Source organism: Oratosquilla oratoria, chromosome 41, assembly GCF_046742065.1.
Source record: "Oratosquilla oratoria isolate Oo_2021 chromosome 41, ASM4674206v1, whole genome shotgun sequence".
NCBI lineage: Eukaryota > Metazoa > Arthropoda > Malacostraca > Stomatopoda > Squillidae > Oratosquilla > Oratosquilla oratoria.
The window spans coordinates 23666840-23684025 of NC_134817.1; the positions used below are offsets into that span (position 1 = coordinate 23666840).

A 17186-nucleotide genomic window follows, 5' to 3' on the forward strand; every position below is an offset into this window, starting at 1 on the left:
TGACTATCATACAAATTTTTGGTGAAAGAAGGGTATTAAGCTGAATAAATGGTATATTTATAGTAAAGAGGTGATGTGCAAGAAGATGATTAGCGTTATTTCTATGCAGTTAGCGTCACTTGCGTTCCAGCTTCGCGCGTTTTGGGACTGGGATGATGTCCAACGGTTTTTGCAACGGTTTCCCAACGGTTTTTGCTACGGTTTCCCAACGGTTTTTGCAACGGTTACCCAACGGTTTTTGCAACGTTTTTTCCAACGGTTTTTTCAACGGCTTTTGCAACGTTTACCCAACGGATTTTGCAACCGATGTTTGCAGTTTGATCTGACATACCCCTGAAGACAAAGGTGACGACCATAGTGTCAGCTAAGAGCCTTCTGGCGTAAGTTCATCTTAGTCGACGATAATAAGGCTGAAATAATAGATCACAATAGAATATACATCGCTTGAATTATTCTTCTATTAGCCAAACCTACAAGGAACTAAATAAATACTTTGAGATGTCAGTAAGGAATCAAGAGCCCAGTGAAATATACAAAGCAATATTGAACAAGAAACAAAAATAAGTCTCGGCGGTAAGTACTGCTATATAAGATTAATTTTGACATAAACAATTGATAGATAAACTCTGAATATGCTGTAACTCACTTATGGTATATATTACATTCGTTTTAGTTTAAAGGCTCTGCATCCGTCATATAAAATTAATTGACGAGTTAAACACCATATGATTACGGAGCATTTATTTGTACGACGTTTCGCTTATTACAGCTTTTTCAAGCGAAACGTCGTACAAATAAAGGCTCCGTCCTCATGTGGTGTTTAACTCGTCAATCTTGTCGGCAACTGCCACTTTCATGAAAAAAAATATAAAATTAAATTTAATTGAGCTATATAAAACTACTATCAAATAAAAAACATATATAACACATAAGCATGCAGTAAATGGAAGAACCAAACAACCATTAAGGATATTAATAACAGCTGAACTCGTATCATAACATAGGGCCCTAAAATATAAAATAACACAAAATAACAATATCAGACAGAAATGAACCATAACTAGTCGAAATGGCCATACTCTATAATAAACCAACTTTCGGTACTATTTCCAAATCTGTAAGCAATTTTTTTCTTCTTGAATTAGTGAATAAACGGCTCCAAATTTCGGCTCCATTGAGCCCAACAGTAATTTGGAAGCTTGGACGGCGTGGATGATGCTTGGACAAGGACTTCTGGCGTGGTTCTATCAGTGATAGTTTGTACAAGGAACAGTTCTCAGTTGAGATGCGGAGTCAGGGACATAGTGCCAAGAAAATCACAAAGTTGTACTTCGCCACAAGCGAATGAATGATCGTTGTGCTTTGATTCTGTAATTGTGTTTCCAAGAGTTTTTTTTTGGATGCTGCTCTTTCAGTGATTCGTGGTTGATTCGATGTACCCATGAAATAATGAAAAAACAACGATATGATTCCAAAAATGTACAAAGATAATGTATAGGTCAAGTTGACAGATGTGGTTTCTCTGTGACACTAAATGATTTCGTATCTCAATTTTCGTGGTTGATTCGATGTACCCATGAAAAAAAAAAAAATGATTCCAAAACTGTACAAAGATGGTGTATAGGTCAAGTTGACAGATGTGGTTTCTCTGTGACACTAAATGATTCCGCATCTCAATTTTCTGTAGGTTATTACTATATTCGGGTTGCATGGGCCTGTTCTGAAAAAAAAACACGAGTGGTCATATACATTTACAAAGCATGAAATATACCATTAATAATACACTATTGTACGCAATACTAGAAGAATAGGTAATCAGCTAAACGTGTGGTTGTTATTTTTTTAAACGTGTAGAATTACGACACCAGATCACACATCTTAAAAGGTAGAGGATCATACAAAATACAAACAGACAGTTTATTTACTGAGGAGCTTTCGCTAAGAAGATCTATATCTTTCTAATGCACAATATCAAATTCAAAATTTCTGCATTAGGCAGGAATTTTGCATTTCTGAATTACTCTTCACCAGGATATACAGATGAATTTCCAAACTATTCCATTAACATTGTACTTTACTTTCATGACTTACTGAAGCGCGGGCGATGGCGAGAATGATCAGCACATTACTTGTGTCGGATGACCCACTCCTTAAGTTTGGCTATTCCCTGCACAACTGGACCACAGAACTCTTCCAGGAACTCCTCCGTCACCTCCGTTCCAGGAGGCTGTGCAAGAATGGTTTCCAGAGCCCGTTTCCCATCGAAACAGACGAAACACAGTCGGGTTGTGAGGTCCTCGGGTGCCCCGAGGAAGGCGTCCATTGGCATTAGCTGTTGGGAGGGATTAGGTCAGTTTGATTGGGTGGTGACGTTTGTTCCAGAGAGGTCAGAAGGTCAGATGGAGGAGTTAAAGGAAAAGGGTAATGGGTGAATGATAGACATGTGATCATTTGCAAAGCCAGTATGAAGAGCAGTCCAAAAAGATTTGTCGTGAATGTTTGCACAATATACTGAGCATTGGAGACAAAGGATAATTTTTCTGAGGCAGTCAAGTGAAAAAGAGAGAGCCGTAAAAAAGAATTGCTAACATTCACACACACACACACACACACACACACACACACACACACACACACACACACACACACACACACACACACACACACACACACACACACACACACACACACACACACACACACACACACACACACACACACACACACAAAATTAAGTTCTTGAATTAGAGCATAGACTTAGAGGTAAGCTCCTTGTATGAATAAAGGGTTTCCTGAAAGAAAGCCACATGAAGACAGTGGTCAAGAACAAGACGTCAAGATGGAGGGCAGTGACTAACAGAGTCCCACAAGGGTTAGTGGCTCAGTTTTGGTTCCTTTAATGTTCTTTATATATGTAAATGACATTATGGAGGGTACAACAAGCTACATTTAAATGTTTTAGGCGATGCAAAGATTGAGAAGAATAGCATATGAAGTCAAATTGGCACAGTATACACCATTTAAGGGTGACTAAGTTTTATTCCTCTATTACTCCTCAGGAAGTCCTCCGAGTTTTGTAGCACGTGGGAGGAGTTGGTCATTAAGGACAGTCATTTAGTTAGGTCCGCTGTTTGATGGAATCTTCTGAAGACTACAATGGCCAAAGAGTAATGTCCTCTTTGTGAAATTTTGGTGGGCCATAGAATCAGTGAATGATGGAGTTTGCTATTCTCATTTTGGTCCTCTCCTCCGAGATCAACTGCTTATCTTTGAGCTCTTACTAGGTAAACTTTCATCTGTAACTTCCCTTGTGGAGTCATGATAAACATTAATGCATGACTTTGCGTTTTGTAGAAAATACATACCCTTCTATCCAGAGCATCCACATCACAATCATTAAAGCATCTCAATGAATCTTCCCTTATTACTAAACAACAGAACTACTAAATGGTGTCTAACACAGCTCGGGCCTTTGGTTTCTCGTTGCTAGAAATTGGCCTTTGTGACTATTCAGAGCTTCTACGAATTTATTTCTGACTCCTATAACCTTCCTTCAACTTAACGCCTAATTCAGTAGCAATCAAGAATTCTGCATGGTTGACTTTTTCTGTATATGCCTACGCATTCATCATTGTAATTTTCTCAACAATGGAGACTACGAAAGTGGTTAGCCACTTCAGTACGAGTCAAAATGTCGCACGCAGCATCGGCTGCCATATGTACGAGTCATCACACTAGTTGCATTCTAAATTATAAAGTCACTGCTGTACTGTTCGTTCTTTTTTACTGTGAATGATAATAAACACAAAACGTGATCAAACCAGTTCACAGAAGTCAGGGGTAACTCATGTACAACTACAAAATATGTATATATATATATATATATATATATATATATATTAACCACAATGCGCTTTAATTCTAAGCCATCAACATCGGGAGACCCGATAGCGTAGTTGGCTAGTTACTACGGCACTTGTTATGTGATCGCTGAGTTCGAGTCTTCGGCAGTACCGAATTTCATTTTCTGCATGTGGCCTCCATTGGGTCTCCCGATGTTGATGACTTAGAATTAAAGTGCATTGTGGTTGTTAAAATGTATCTCTGATCACTGGGACCCATTCAGTGTTGTACATATATATATATATATATATATATATATATATATATATATATATATATATATATATATATATATATATATATATATATCTTGTACCCATTCGCGCCTGATGACGCCTACATAGGTATCATCGTACCGAAGTGAGAACATTTTAATGAAACGCTTACCGCTACGTCGATATCCTTGAGGACAGTGGCAGAGAATCCCTTCCCTGTGGTTATACCCCGCCGGGTCAGACCAGGTCGGCAGACCTCGAAGTCGGGGATGTAGTAGTATCCGCCCTGGCTGCAGTGACCTGTGACGCCCACGCTGGACAGTTCCCTATCGGGAGCGGATTACAGTTTAGACACAAGGGACACACAATTACAAGTATGGTACTGTCTATATCGTATACACATATACAAAAATGAATGGACCAGCATTAATATAAGATTAACATGTAACATGTGAAATGTACATACAGTGTGCATAGTTAACGTCGCAAACTCACGCAGACACACAAGTGCACGAACATAAACACACATAGATACACACACACACACACACACACACACACACACACACACACACACACTAGATAAACTGGAGATGCCAGCATTAGAAGAAAGGTGATAGATAAATTAGCATTATCTAATACACTTAGCATGATTCATGTGTGTATCTCTCTTTATGTCTATATTTATGTGTGCATAATAGGCAGCCGAAGCTATACATTTAGTCTGACTAATCTTGGTAGAAAAGTAGCAAATAATTCGGTGATTGTAAACAAATGCGATAAGATAGCATTATCAAACACACTGTAAGACTAGCCGTGTGCTTGTCTTTGTATTTCTATGTTAATGCTTGTGTTATAGGCAGCCGAAGCTATTAATTTCTTTTCGACTAATCTTAGTATAAAAGTAGTAAATAAGTCGTTGATTGTAAAAAAGAGAGAAGAAAACCCTCGTCGATTAAAGACTGTTGAATGTAGTTTTTGAATATTATAATTTTCCCAACAAAAATATAAAAAAATAAATAAAAGATAAAATCTCATACTCGTGCCCTCCTTGCTCATTGGCGCCAAGTGTGTCAGTAATCTGTGAATTAAATCCTGTATAAGAAGACGAGGGGAGGGAAGTACAGGACTTGAAATGCCTTTATCAGGACAGTAACATGTCACTGGATTGGTTTCGACTAATGGTTCTCTCAAGAGTTGGTGCCATTATCTGGTAGTTGTTCGAGTGACCTTTAAAGTCGCTAGCTGTCGACTTCGCCCAGTGACACGCTCTGGTCTCTGGCTCCCATCCGCCCTGATCGGTCTTTTCATTAGATTGAAAGTCGGGTCCTTTACCTGTGGGTTCGGTTCCCGCCATTGGTTGATTATAGCAGATGGGTGGATTATCGAGCTAGGATGGGTCAATCCCTCGATGGATGGATTATCGAGCTAGGATGGGTCAATCCCTCGATGGATGGATTATCGAGCTAGGATTGGTCAATCCCTCGATGGATGGATTACCGAGCTAGGATTGGTCAATCCTCGGTCATGCTGTATTTCGGGTGGGTGGACTCCACTAATGATTAGTGATGCCCACAGTACATCTCTGCACCTCAGTTTTCGGCTGTTAGTGATCTGGATAAATGTCACCTCCGAGCTTCCTTTTCCTCTTTGTTTATGTATCGTGCCAGTATACTGGACCGTCCCCAGTCGGTTAGGTGGCCCTGCTAGCCCACGTGGGCCACCATCCCACTGGACGCGCGATGGTGTTGTTCCTCAGGTGTCTCCAGTCCTCTGTTTCGCCCGCGTAGACCTTGCAGGATGATCCCCATGGGACAGAGTACACCACGCTATCTGGTTGGGGTGTGGTGGCCTAAAGGAATTAAGATATAACTAAGATATAGTGGTGATTATAGCCCACGAGGGTGGATCACGAATTATGAGGATTGCTACAGCAGGTGATAGACCTTCTGAGCGACACCGAGGCCTACGCCGAGGAGTTCCCGAGACGACTAAACTAGAGGCTGTCGAGTTCGACAAGGAAGCATGCGCCATCCTAATGGGACTTTTCTTAGACAAAGGCTTATTCGGGCTGACGAAACAGAACTCTAACCCCCAACATGAGAGAACTTTCAAAGACGCCCAAACCACAAGTTCCCCGATCTGCTACTGGGAGTATTCCACATCGACTGGCAAAAATGTTGCCCGGTCGACATCAAAAGCCATGGGCAGCATCAGTGGTTCTCGCCTCCTGATCTCCCAAGATCATATTAGACGCTTCAAGATGATAGACATCGATGGTAAAAGGGTGGTTACCATTGACGTGAAATGTCTTTACCAACGTGGAGGTAAAAGGGGATCTAAGATTCTTTCCCTTCACTCCTCTTTCCATATTTGTCTATACTAAGGGCTACATCTCTTGTAAGGCGGAAAATGCCTTTGGTATATGTATATATGTACTAAGTTTTACATTGTAATCCAGTGTAGTGTTTTTTTATAATTACTTCCATTTGTGATATATGAAGGTTCTTGCACATAGATTAAGTTTAACCACAATAATGGAATATCCTGATAGATCCGCGAAAGTACAAGTATACAGCGACATTGTATGTTTATATACCATATATCAGTATCTCTCCTCTTTTTTTTTTGTAACTAACCTTTTAATTAGGTGACCTAAATACAAATACATCTCCTACCTTAAGCCACTTTTTGCTCCATTTAAGCTTATAAGAAATCGACGATAAAAAATTCTCCCTCTTCGTTTCTGTGAAACATGAGGAGGCGTGTGCGAAACTCGATACGCTCTCATCAGGAACAGGCGAGAGGAGTGCCGAGGGAGGGCAAAACGATCTTTGCTCAGAATTATGAAAGGAATAGACACTGGCACACTCATAAACACAAACATAAACACACACGCACACACACACACACGCACACACATAAACACACACGCACAAATACACAGAGAGAGAGAGAGAGAGAGATGCACACAAACACATATAGGGTGAGAGACGGACACACACACACACACACACACACACACACACACACACACACACACACACACAGAAAGAGAGAGAGAGAGAGAGAGAGAGATGCACACAAACACATATAGAGTGAGAGATGCACACACACATATACACATGCACACACCCGCGCACACACACGCGCACACACACACACACACACACACACACACACACACACACACACACACACACACGCATACGCGAGCACACACGCATACGCACACACACACACACACACACACACACACACACACACACACACACACACACACACACACACACACACACACACACACACGCTGCGTTATTCTCTTGGCTCACACAAGCCTTACCTGTGGCAGTGTTGAGCAATTGCACACAGAATTCGCTTGCATGTGAGTGCGTAACGGTCGAGCTCATCTGCGCAGGTCGTTAGTGCCTGCAGAACAAGAAAGGGTCCAGTCAGCCAGCATTCCGTCGAAGGACAAGATTTAATTGAGATTTGAAGACTTGAAATCTGCACTGACTCCGTGACGCCTGCCTTCTCTTCTGAAGCCTCGCGTTATCTTTGACACTCAAGGATTTTGTTCTGGCTAACGGTAGACGACCTTATTGTGTTTAGGAAGGACCCCATGATCCAGAGGAAGTTTGTGTCGATTAATATTGCCGTTGGTTTGCCTCAACACCGATTAGAAACGCTACCTCTTCTAGGACTTGCCAAGTCATTTCGGTCTTTGCATCATACATTGCTCACGCTGTAACTATTTCCCCCAAAGACCAGTAAAATTAGATATTTCTGAATACTAAGCTTTCTACTGAGAACTCATTATTTATATACATCCAAACCTGCTCCTACGAAGGATAATGTAACCTACAGTACACTAGTGTTGCATGTCCACTCAATCTCTATCATTTACCTCAGGGATGTTAACAGCAGATCGCCCCGGCAAAAGAATCGTTTTGTAGATAACCAGTACATGTACAAAAGTTACAGATCTTTGCTAGTTACTGAAGCTGTGATTCTTTTGTGCTGTTTCTGGTAAGTTTGTCAACCGAATGATTAGGTCAATTTGAATTAGGGTTCCTGTTCTCCCTCCCTTTATTCAACCAACATCGTAGATCTACCTAGTAGGGAGGGATTAACACGACCCCCTGTCAGTGTTAGGTTAGAATAATTCATCCCCTTTGCTATGGTGGCACACCTCTGCAAATCTCCGCTACTGATTTCATAAGAATAACCACATCTCACGACCCCCAGTCTGTGTTAGGTTAGAATAATTCATCCCCTTTGCTGTGATGGCACACCTCTGCAAATCTCTGCTACTGATTTCATAAGAATAACCTCATCTGACCTTAGCCACGGCGTACTGCAACGGTGACGGCGCACAGGAGTATGTCTGCGATCCTCCACAGAGAACAGCCTTCAGGATAGGAGTAAGACGATGAGGGTAATAAGCGTAGCCAATCCTCCAGCCACCCGCTGACGTCCATTTACTGAAGCCTGTTGTTAGGATCGTACCCTCGGGGTAGAACTGAAACCCAGATGGTCATCGTTGAGAGACTGTTGCATCACTCATAGGCACTAAACACGTTTGCTTCCAGTGAGATTCTAGAACTTTGTTTCCCAAGAAAAACACGACTGGTAAAACAAGAATGTCGTTCTGATATTTATGTTTCCACAGTTTGACAGAATAATTGTCATAATTTCTACTATGTAAGAGATGATAAAGCTCTGGCAAATAAGACCTTTTGTGCGCCAACAATGATTAATGAAAGCAAGCTCGCTAGTGCATCTCGTGATGAATCAATCAAAACGACCAAACGTATATGCAGTTTTGCATAGAGGCCTGAATAGACGGGGAAAGAAGAGAAATCCACTCCATCAATTTTGATACAATATGATACTGAAAATGCCTCACTTTCATCATAGATTGGTGATCGTCATCGAAAGCGAGACGTCCATAAATCTCGTCACTGAGGACGATGACGCCAAGTCGTCGACATTCCTCGGCGAGCGCTGATAGCTCCTTAGCAGTGTAAACCATGCCGCCTGTGGGGGATCAATACATACATAGATACATACATAGATACATACATAATCCATACATGTGTATGAGAATAGACGCCAATACATACATGTTATTATTCGTTTGTTTATTTATTATTGTTTGCTTGCTTTTCATTTATTATTATTTTATGTCGATTTATTATTATTTAACTATTTACCTGTTTGTTTATTATTTAACTATACCTGTTTATTATTATTTATATTATAAAAATTTATTCGTTTATTTATATATCATTATTATAAAAAAAAAATTCATCCGACCTAGTTATGGACCAAAAGGTCTTCTGTCGGCATGCACCTCCTTTGTAATCCTTTGTAACATCTAAGTTCTTTCGCACGAAGGTGGGGGAGTACGGATATATGGTCGTACACAAACGACATAATTTTTTGTTGTAAAGACTCTTGCGACTTCCTACCGCCGGAAGTCACGCAATGTTCTTTCACGAGGACACTGTAATCATTGTTTATTAGCAACATGGACGTATAATACGTAAACAAAAGACGATTACATGAGTGGTATACTCAACAAATCGACAAAATTAACATATCCCCTCCAGATGAAATCATCAAAAGTTACCACAAAAGCCATACCTCCACGGAAAACAAGACAGATGAGAAGATTATTAAAAATATCATCGATAGAAATCCTCACCTTACTGACTCTAAGCAACGCACCATTCTCATCATCTACGACAAAACATAAAAAAGAATTGAGGGTGGGGAGGTCTGCTACGTAACAGACTACCATGACCAAAACGACCCTGTAAGAAGTCCAGATCATCTACCAGCGTACCTTTAATACTGAGGAATGTGGACCTCACTCTTACATTAATATGTCAAAGACAAACTTGACAAGGTGACTGACATGTCCCCTTCAATCATTGCGACATTCTACACGGATATAAACTCGCATGAAAATATCCAGTAGACAACACAAAAAACTATCGCCTCGCATTTTTAGAACCCATATATATTTTGACAAAACAACCAACCATGAACATACCAATAGATTTTCAAATACTTCCTTCATCAAATTAGGATCATAGCCCCACTATTATTATAGTTACCATGATCATTATCACTGTTGTTGTTCTAATTATTTTGTACTATTATTACCATTGCTATTATTATCATCATCACTATTCTTATTATCATTGTTATTATTATCATTATTATTATGGAAAAGGAGATGATAGATAGGGCTGGTGAAAGTATTGGGATGGTTTTGACACATAGAAAGAGTGAGTGAAGAAAGATTAATAGAGGTGTGGGAGGCAGAGGTGGATGGAGTGAACTTGTGGGGACGACCGAGGATGAGATAGATGGATGGAGTGAAAGGGGCTTTGAGCAAGAAGGGAATGACTGTTGAACTAGGAAGGGAGAAGATAAGGAATAGGGATGAGTGAAGAATGGCTGTGTATGGATGATATTTTGACGCAGCCGGAAGAAATTTCTCTCCGTCTTCTCTATTTCCGGTTAAGTGAAGTAGATTTTCCTTGGATGTACTGTGTCTTACTGCATTGCTTCTAACCCGCGCAGTGGGCGGTAGGCAGGGATGACCATTCATCCATGAGGAGCTAAGATAGGAGGGAAGTAAGGGTGGTGGATGGGAGTTGGAATGGGTGGGAGTAGGTGCGGGTCTTGATTTGACTACCTCCCTTGTAACGGAGGAGAATCCCTTGGTATATAGATAGATAGATAGGGTATCATATCATTACTTCCCTATACTTTCCCAATTAGAAATTCGTTCTGTGCTCAGCCAAGGACTAAGAGGTTGACTAGAAAAATTGCTTCGTTCCATAGGCACCCGAGGAGCTGTTAACTGCTGCCACCGTTTTGTTGGTCGGGGAACATACCATCTACCTATCGATACTAGATAGGGCAGATATATCTCTACACAGAATATTAATGGGAACTCTTCTATCGCAGCCGCGTAAACAAATAACGTTGGGTTGTCGTCAAGGAGGACAACAAACGTGTACAGATCCGAATAGAGTAACAGGGCAAAGATTATACGACGATGATTGTGATATGGATGCATTTGTCTTAGTGTCATCTAGGTATGTGCGGTTGCAATGGTTTAATGACTATGTTCATAAACGTAAAAATGAATGGACAAATATCTTTGTGTTATGAGTGTTTGTTCTATCTCTACAGGTACTATTGAGGAACATAAACGAGGAAAGACTCAGATTCGATCAGAGTGAAACAAAAGTAGATAAGATAGACTGAATAGAGGATTCTACTACAACCTAAACCCAACAGGTGAATAAACAGTTCCGGAGTCAAACCCCATTTAAAGCACTTGTTACAGTCACTACACTTACCGAAATAAAAACATTAACATTAACATGAAATTGGGGTTCTACTCTTGGCACACCGCCACTTCCGTCAGTATAAAAAGAGAGGAACACCACATTGGTGGCTGCATATCCATTTCCATATATATATATATGTATATATATATATATATATATATATATATATATATATATATAATATGTATGTATGTGTATGTATGTACATATGTATTCGTATGATTTGTACGTTGAGAGAGAGAGACAGACAGACAGATAAAGATAGTGATAGAGAGGGAAAGGGGGGGTGAGAAAGGGGTGAAGACAAACATACAGGCAGAGAAAAGGATAGAGGGAGAGAGAAAGACCGAGAAGGAGAGAGAGAGAGAGAGAGAGAGAGAGAGAGAGAAACAGAGAGACGAAGATGAGAGAGTCATGATGTATGCATACGTACAAATAGAATGGTGCCTCTTTGAACGCACTCACTTGGGTTGCCGGGGTTAGTCAGAACGATCATCTTGTTGGTCGTGGACTTGTGGTTCTTGAGGGCATTCCTCAGGGACTCCGGAGTCACCTTCCAGCAAGAGGCGTTGGTCGTCTCGAGGAAGATGGGCGTCTTTCCAGCCAAGTAAATCTGCGATTCGTATGTCGACCATGCAGGTGTCGGAAGTATAATATCTGGTAGACATAAAGTTCCAGGCGTTCACATTTAAGATTAGAAGAATTAACAGTGTGTATATAAAACAGATAGTGAGTATGTGTATTATGTCTTTTTTTTATCTGTGTATTGTGATTAGTAACAGATGTATCATATATTTTTATATATTGTGTTTACAGAAAACGATTTTACGTTCTCCGCGAATTTAACATGTTCGAAAATATATTTTCTTACTTGACTTATGAACAGTTTTTGGCAACGATCCATTAGCTTGAACATAAATGTTAATTTCAGGTCTAGGCAATAGCAAAACCAAATTATATTTTTGTGGAAATAAGCGTATATACATGTATGTACATATATATATATATATATATATATATATATATATATATACATATATATATATGTGTGTGTGTGTGTGTGTGTGTGTGTGTGTGTGTGTGTGTGTGTGTGTGTGTGTGTGTGTGTGTGTGCACATACCTCCATTGAAAACATGCATGGTGAGGAAGAGTAGTTCCTTGGATCCGGGTCCCACCACGATCTGCTCGGGGTCCAGGGTGACCTCGTCGTATTGCTTGTGCATCTGGACAATCGCCTGGCGGAGTTCGGGAATACCTGTCGTAACGCAGGACGAGAATATTCAACGTTTGCGAGTCATACGGCCACTTGTCAATTTACGGGCTTGTCCCTTTTCTATTATCATTGTCCCTTACTCCACCAACATGGTAAAGCATTGTATGGAATCAGTCTTATCCGAGAGGAACAAGAGGCGATTTGATGCAGTCGAGACGAGGTCTCCCTCCCTCTGACCGAGTCCACGCTTCAGCCACATCAATTCAACTCTTGTCCTTGAGCACAGCAGACTCTACAAAGTGCACCACGTCAACGTAATGATGGTGTTAACACTTTATTTTCGTTACACGACTTTAGTATTTAATCTAGCTGCCGGAAGGTGATTTTATTCATTGTGAGAAAGAATCCTCCTCAGCGAAGATATATATATGTATATATATATATATATATATATAAATATATTATATATATAATATATATATATATATATATAGACATATATATATATTGTCACGTATCCCGATGTCACGTGGTTCTCTTTTGTAGTGATGGTCAATCGTCGGCCAGCACTCAGTCCCCACCCACTTTTGGCCAGCTGTCAGCTGTGTAGATTGACACACAGGGTCAGGTCAAAGTAGCCGTGGCCGTTAGTCATTTTTGCCAAGTTGTATTATTTTATTACTTTGTGGTTATATTTCTTTCTTTGTATTTTACAATTTTTATTTTATAATGTAACCATTTTTTCATGCAACTGGTCCTTTTTGAATCTCAGATACCATTTGTCAAGACGTAAGCTGCGTCGTACGGATGTATTTGTGATTTTCTTTTAAATGATGTTCGTATGGCAACAGTTATCAATTGTCGGCCGGACATGTGTGCTTCGCGCAATGTCAAGTTGCCACCTTTGTAGTTTTTCTTTCTTGTAACCCTTTCTACTATGTTGTGATTAGTATTAAGGTTTTTATTTTTGTTACGTGCATTTCTTGTGTGTGTAATATTAAGTTTTGCAACTAGCTTAGGCTTGTTAGCTAACAGTTGAAGTAGGATAGGAAAACACTTCTTATTGACCTTTCGGCCTCTGGCTCCAGTGACCATCAGGTCAATTGGTGAGCCTATATAGAGAAGGTCAACCCGTTTCTCGAGGCTTTTTTTTTCCAGTCTTCCTTCCCCGAAGAGGAAGCTGCCACCTTCCATAAGTTTAAGGTAAACCCCTTTGTTTTAAGTGTTGCTCTAGTTAACCCTTTTTGTTGTACTAAAGTGTTACGCGTGGTGACCAGACTTTTAGCTTAAACTTAGGAGTTGTTTTAGCAATAAGTAAATGCACGGAGTCTTTTAATTCGCTTTCGTAATGTTTAGATTTGTAACGTTTTTGTTTACTGTACCATTGATTTGCATATTTTCATCCTTCATATTTCCGTTTCCGTTTCCGTTTCCGTTCCGTTTAGATAAAGTGTATAAATGTTTCTTTTTAATTTTTCTGTCACCGTACCACACCGGACCTGGCAAAAATCCTAACTGTTTTGAAGTAGTACGTCTGTTACGACCTTGGCCGTAGATTAATCAATCGCCTCTTTTAATACCCCAAGGGGGGGAGGGGGGAGGAAGGAGAGAGGAGGGAGGGAGAGAGGAGGGAGGGAGAGGGAGAGGGAGAGAGAAAGTGCGTACAAAAACACAAATGCTCACGATATCGCGTAAGTGCATTTGCATGTTAATAGTATTGCTACGTGCTTTCCATTCATACAAGAGCGGAATTTCTCAACCAGGGTCCCGCGTTAGCTAGAGATAAACTAATTATAATATATCTTTTTTTTTGTATAATTTCGTTTTCGTATTTCTACATTACCGACAATCTAAAACTGTTGTTTTTTGTATGAGCTAGTCGTAAGAAAAAACGTTTTATGTTTGTCTAATTCATGAAAGAGAAAGAGATTAACAAAGATATGAAAACATTCCACCTGCAGGGGTTTCCCGAGCCATGGAATTGATCTCAAGGTTTCTGAAAGGTGGAAAGGGTCGAGAGTGTCTGCAATGGATTCCGTCGCTCCACAAGCAAAAGAAGGAAGGCGAAGAAGTCTGCTGACCTGTCATGGAAACGTAGCCGTAGACGTGAGCGAACTCCTTAGCAAAGTCGACCAAGCACTCAGGAACAGGGAACGGGGACTGCCCAAAGCCGAAGTGAGTCACGCGCCGGCCCTCCTTCATCATCTTCTTTATCTGAAGACAGAATCGAAAATGGGACTTCGATCAAGTAAGTTCGTGGGGTCACTCAGCTTCTGGTCCCCTCCAGAGGACTTGCAAACCCGTCTGATTACAACTGGAGTAAAATCAGTGGCAGAATGAATCTGTCCTTAATACACCGTTGCTAGTGCACATTAGGGCGGTTAGTCATATATATTTCCATCCATATATCCTAAAAAGAGACAAAAAAGCCCCCCAAAAAAGAAAATAATAAACAGGTAAAAAAAAAAAAAAAAACACGCAGTGGATCGCCCAAAAAAGAAACTAACCATCTCAAAGTCAACTGACGGTGTAGGGAAATTCCTTGATATATATATGTATATATATATATATATATATATATATATATATATATATATATATATATATATATATATATTTTTTTTTTTTTTTTTTTTTTTTTTTTTTTTTTCCCTAAAGTGTCTCCGTCATGGGCAGGTGAAAAACCATCAGGTGGAAAGAGGTTTTCAGGCCATTCCAGCATTAAGAAAGAGAGGAAGTCCAGGTTGAGTCTTGCAAAAGGTAACTGTACAGAAAAATGGTGAGACGCTTCAGAAAGCCAAATGCTACTTAGTATCCTAGGGAAGAGAGGCTTACATACTCGCACATACATACATACATACATACATACATACATACATACATACATACATACATACATACATACATACATACATACATACATACATACATACATACATACATATACATACATACATACAGAATGCATACATATACACATACATATTCCGTACACAAAACTATTAATCAGTAATTGTTGCAAATCTATTATGACTTTCTGCTCTTAATCAAAATGTATGAAATACATAAATTCTTCTAAGAATCACATACCTTCTCGTTGAAATCTATATTTTGGGCTATGCCTTTCTGAACAAGGTTACCCCTGACCAAATTGGTCGGTTTGTCAGTTGGTGTAGACATCGTCTGCAAAAAGGAAACGTAGGACTTAGTGGGACTTCTATCAGTGTTCCTATGTCGCGCTGCTACATAATAACAATATTCTTATTTAGCTATCTTACAGTGAAAATATCTATAACTTATAGGAAATACTCATGTCGATGGTGAAACTAAGAACTGCAAACTACAGACTATGAACCACAATAATACTGGTCAGGTGAGATACAACGTGACATTTTAGTGCAACCGTGTAATTCAGTAACATCTGTCGCATGAACGGTTTGTTGGCAACCACAACATTGGGTTTCCCGCCAGTGAGGAAGGTGTATTGGACACTCGGATAGACCAAAACTAGACCATTCAAAGGACAGATGAACCCTGCGGGAGTCGTTCTTCACCCAAACCCATTTTTGGGTAATTATTTCACGTGTTTACCACTTGTGGTCATGGAGGTTGAGCGATGACCAAGTGGTGTTCAACTGGATCAAAGGCTTTAACAAGGGTGCAAACAAGGTCATCATATCAAAACACCGCTTGTGGTAGTATTCCTTCTGGCCAGGAGGCTGTGGTCATGGAGGTTGGACGATGACCAAGTGGTGTTCAAGTGGATCAAAGGCTTTAACAAGGGTGCACACAAGGTCATCATATCAAAACACCACTTGTGGTAGTATTCCTTCTGGGCAGGAGGCTGTGGTCATGGAGGTTGAGTGATGGCCAAGTGGTGTTCAAGTGGGTCAAAGGCTTTAACAAGGGTGATGCAAACAAGGTCATCATATCAAAACAGCAGGGCAGGACTCGCAGTAATGGATCTAAACTGGACAAATTTAGATTTAAGAAGGAAATAGGAAAGAATTGGTTTACTGATAGGGTGGTCAACGAATGGAATAGACTTGGTAACCATGTAGTGAGTGCTGAAACTATCAGTTGTTTTAAGAAACAGTTAGACAAGTTTATGGATGGGGATGACATGTGGTGATGGATATGGAGCTGCCTAGTGTAGGCCTTATGGTCTCTTGCAGTCTCCTTCATTCTTATGTTCTTATGTGAGCTGAGGTTGCCAACGCCTGAATTAAGCCCCAGTTACACCAAGCTTACGACCTGTTTCCGACCACCTCTTTCGACGGTGGCACTTTTGTTTCTCTCATGGTTAGCGCCAAGTGGCTATTTCATATTCATCTTCATGACGGGGAGGAGGGGGAGATTCATTCCGATTGCATCGTCTCGAATTCTTTTTATATATAAACGGAGGAACTGCACAAGTCAGCCTGGCCGCCCGTGGTCGAAAACAGGTACTCTTCAGCAGACGAGGACCACAGACAGTGG

The 17186-nt window shown here is 40.3% G+C and overlaps 1 protein-coding gene across 3 annotated transcripts in view; it reads right to left on the reverse strand.

The window, feature by feature from the left end:
* Positions 1 to 254: 254 nt before the first annotated feature.
* The window catches only part of LOC143021043 (aspartate aminotransferase-like), a 26679-nt gene continuing 9747 nt past the window's right edge, over positions 255 to 17186 (reverse strand). For all 3 annotated transcript variants that reach the window (XM_076178234.1, XM_076178236.1, XM_076178235.1), the window contains exons 2-11: positions 15798 to 15890; positions 14789 to 14921; positions 12615 to 12749; positions 11960 to 12151; positions 9028 to 9158; positions 8461 to 8640; positions 7462 to 7547; positions 4291 to 4444; positions 2092 to 2332; positions 255 to 1720 (exon numbers count right to left, since the gene is read on the reverse strand). In XM_076178234.1, coding sequence (XP_076034349.1) covers positions 2126 to 2332; positions 4291 to 4444; positions 7462 to 7547; positions 8461 to 8640; positions 9028 to 9158; positions 11960 to 12151; positions 12615 to 12749; positions 14789 to 14921; positions 15798 to 15890 — 1311 coding nt within the window. In that variant the 3' untranslated portion in view covers positions 255 to 1720; positions 2092 to 2125. The remainder of the gene's footprint in view (positions 1721 to 2091; positions 2333 to 4290; positions 4445 to 7461; positions 7548 to 8460; positions 8641 to 9027; positions 9159 to 11959; positions 12152 to 12614; positions 12750 to 14788; positions 14922 to 15797; positions 15891 to 17186) is intronic.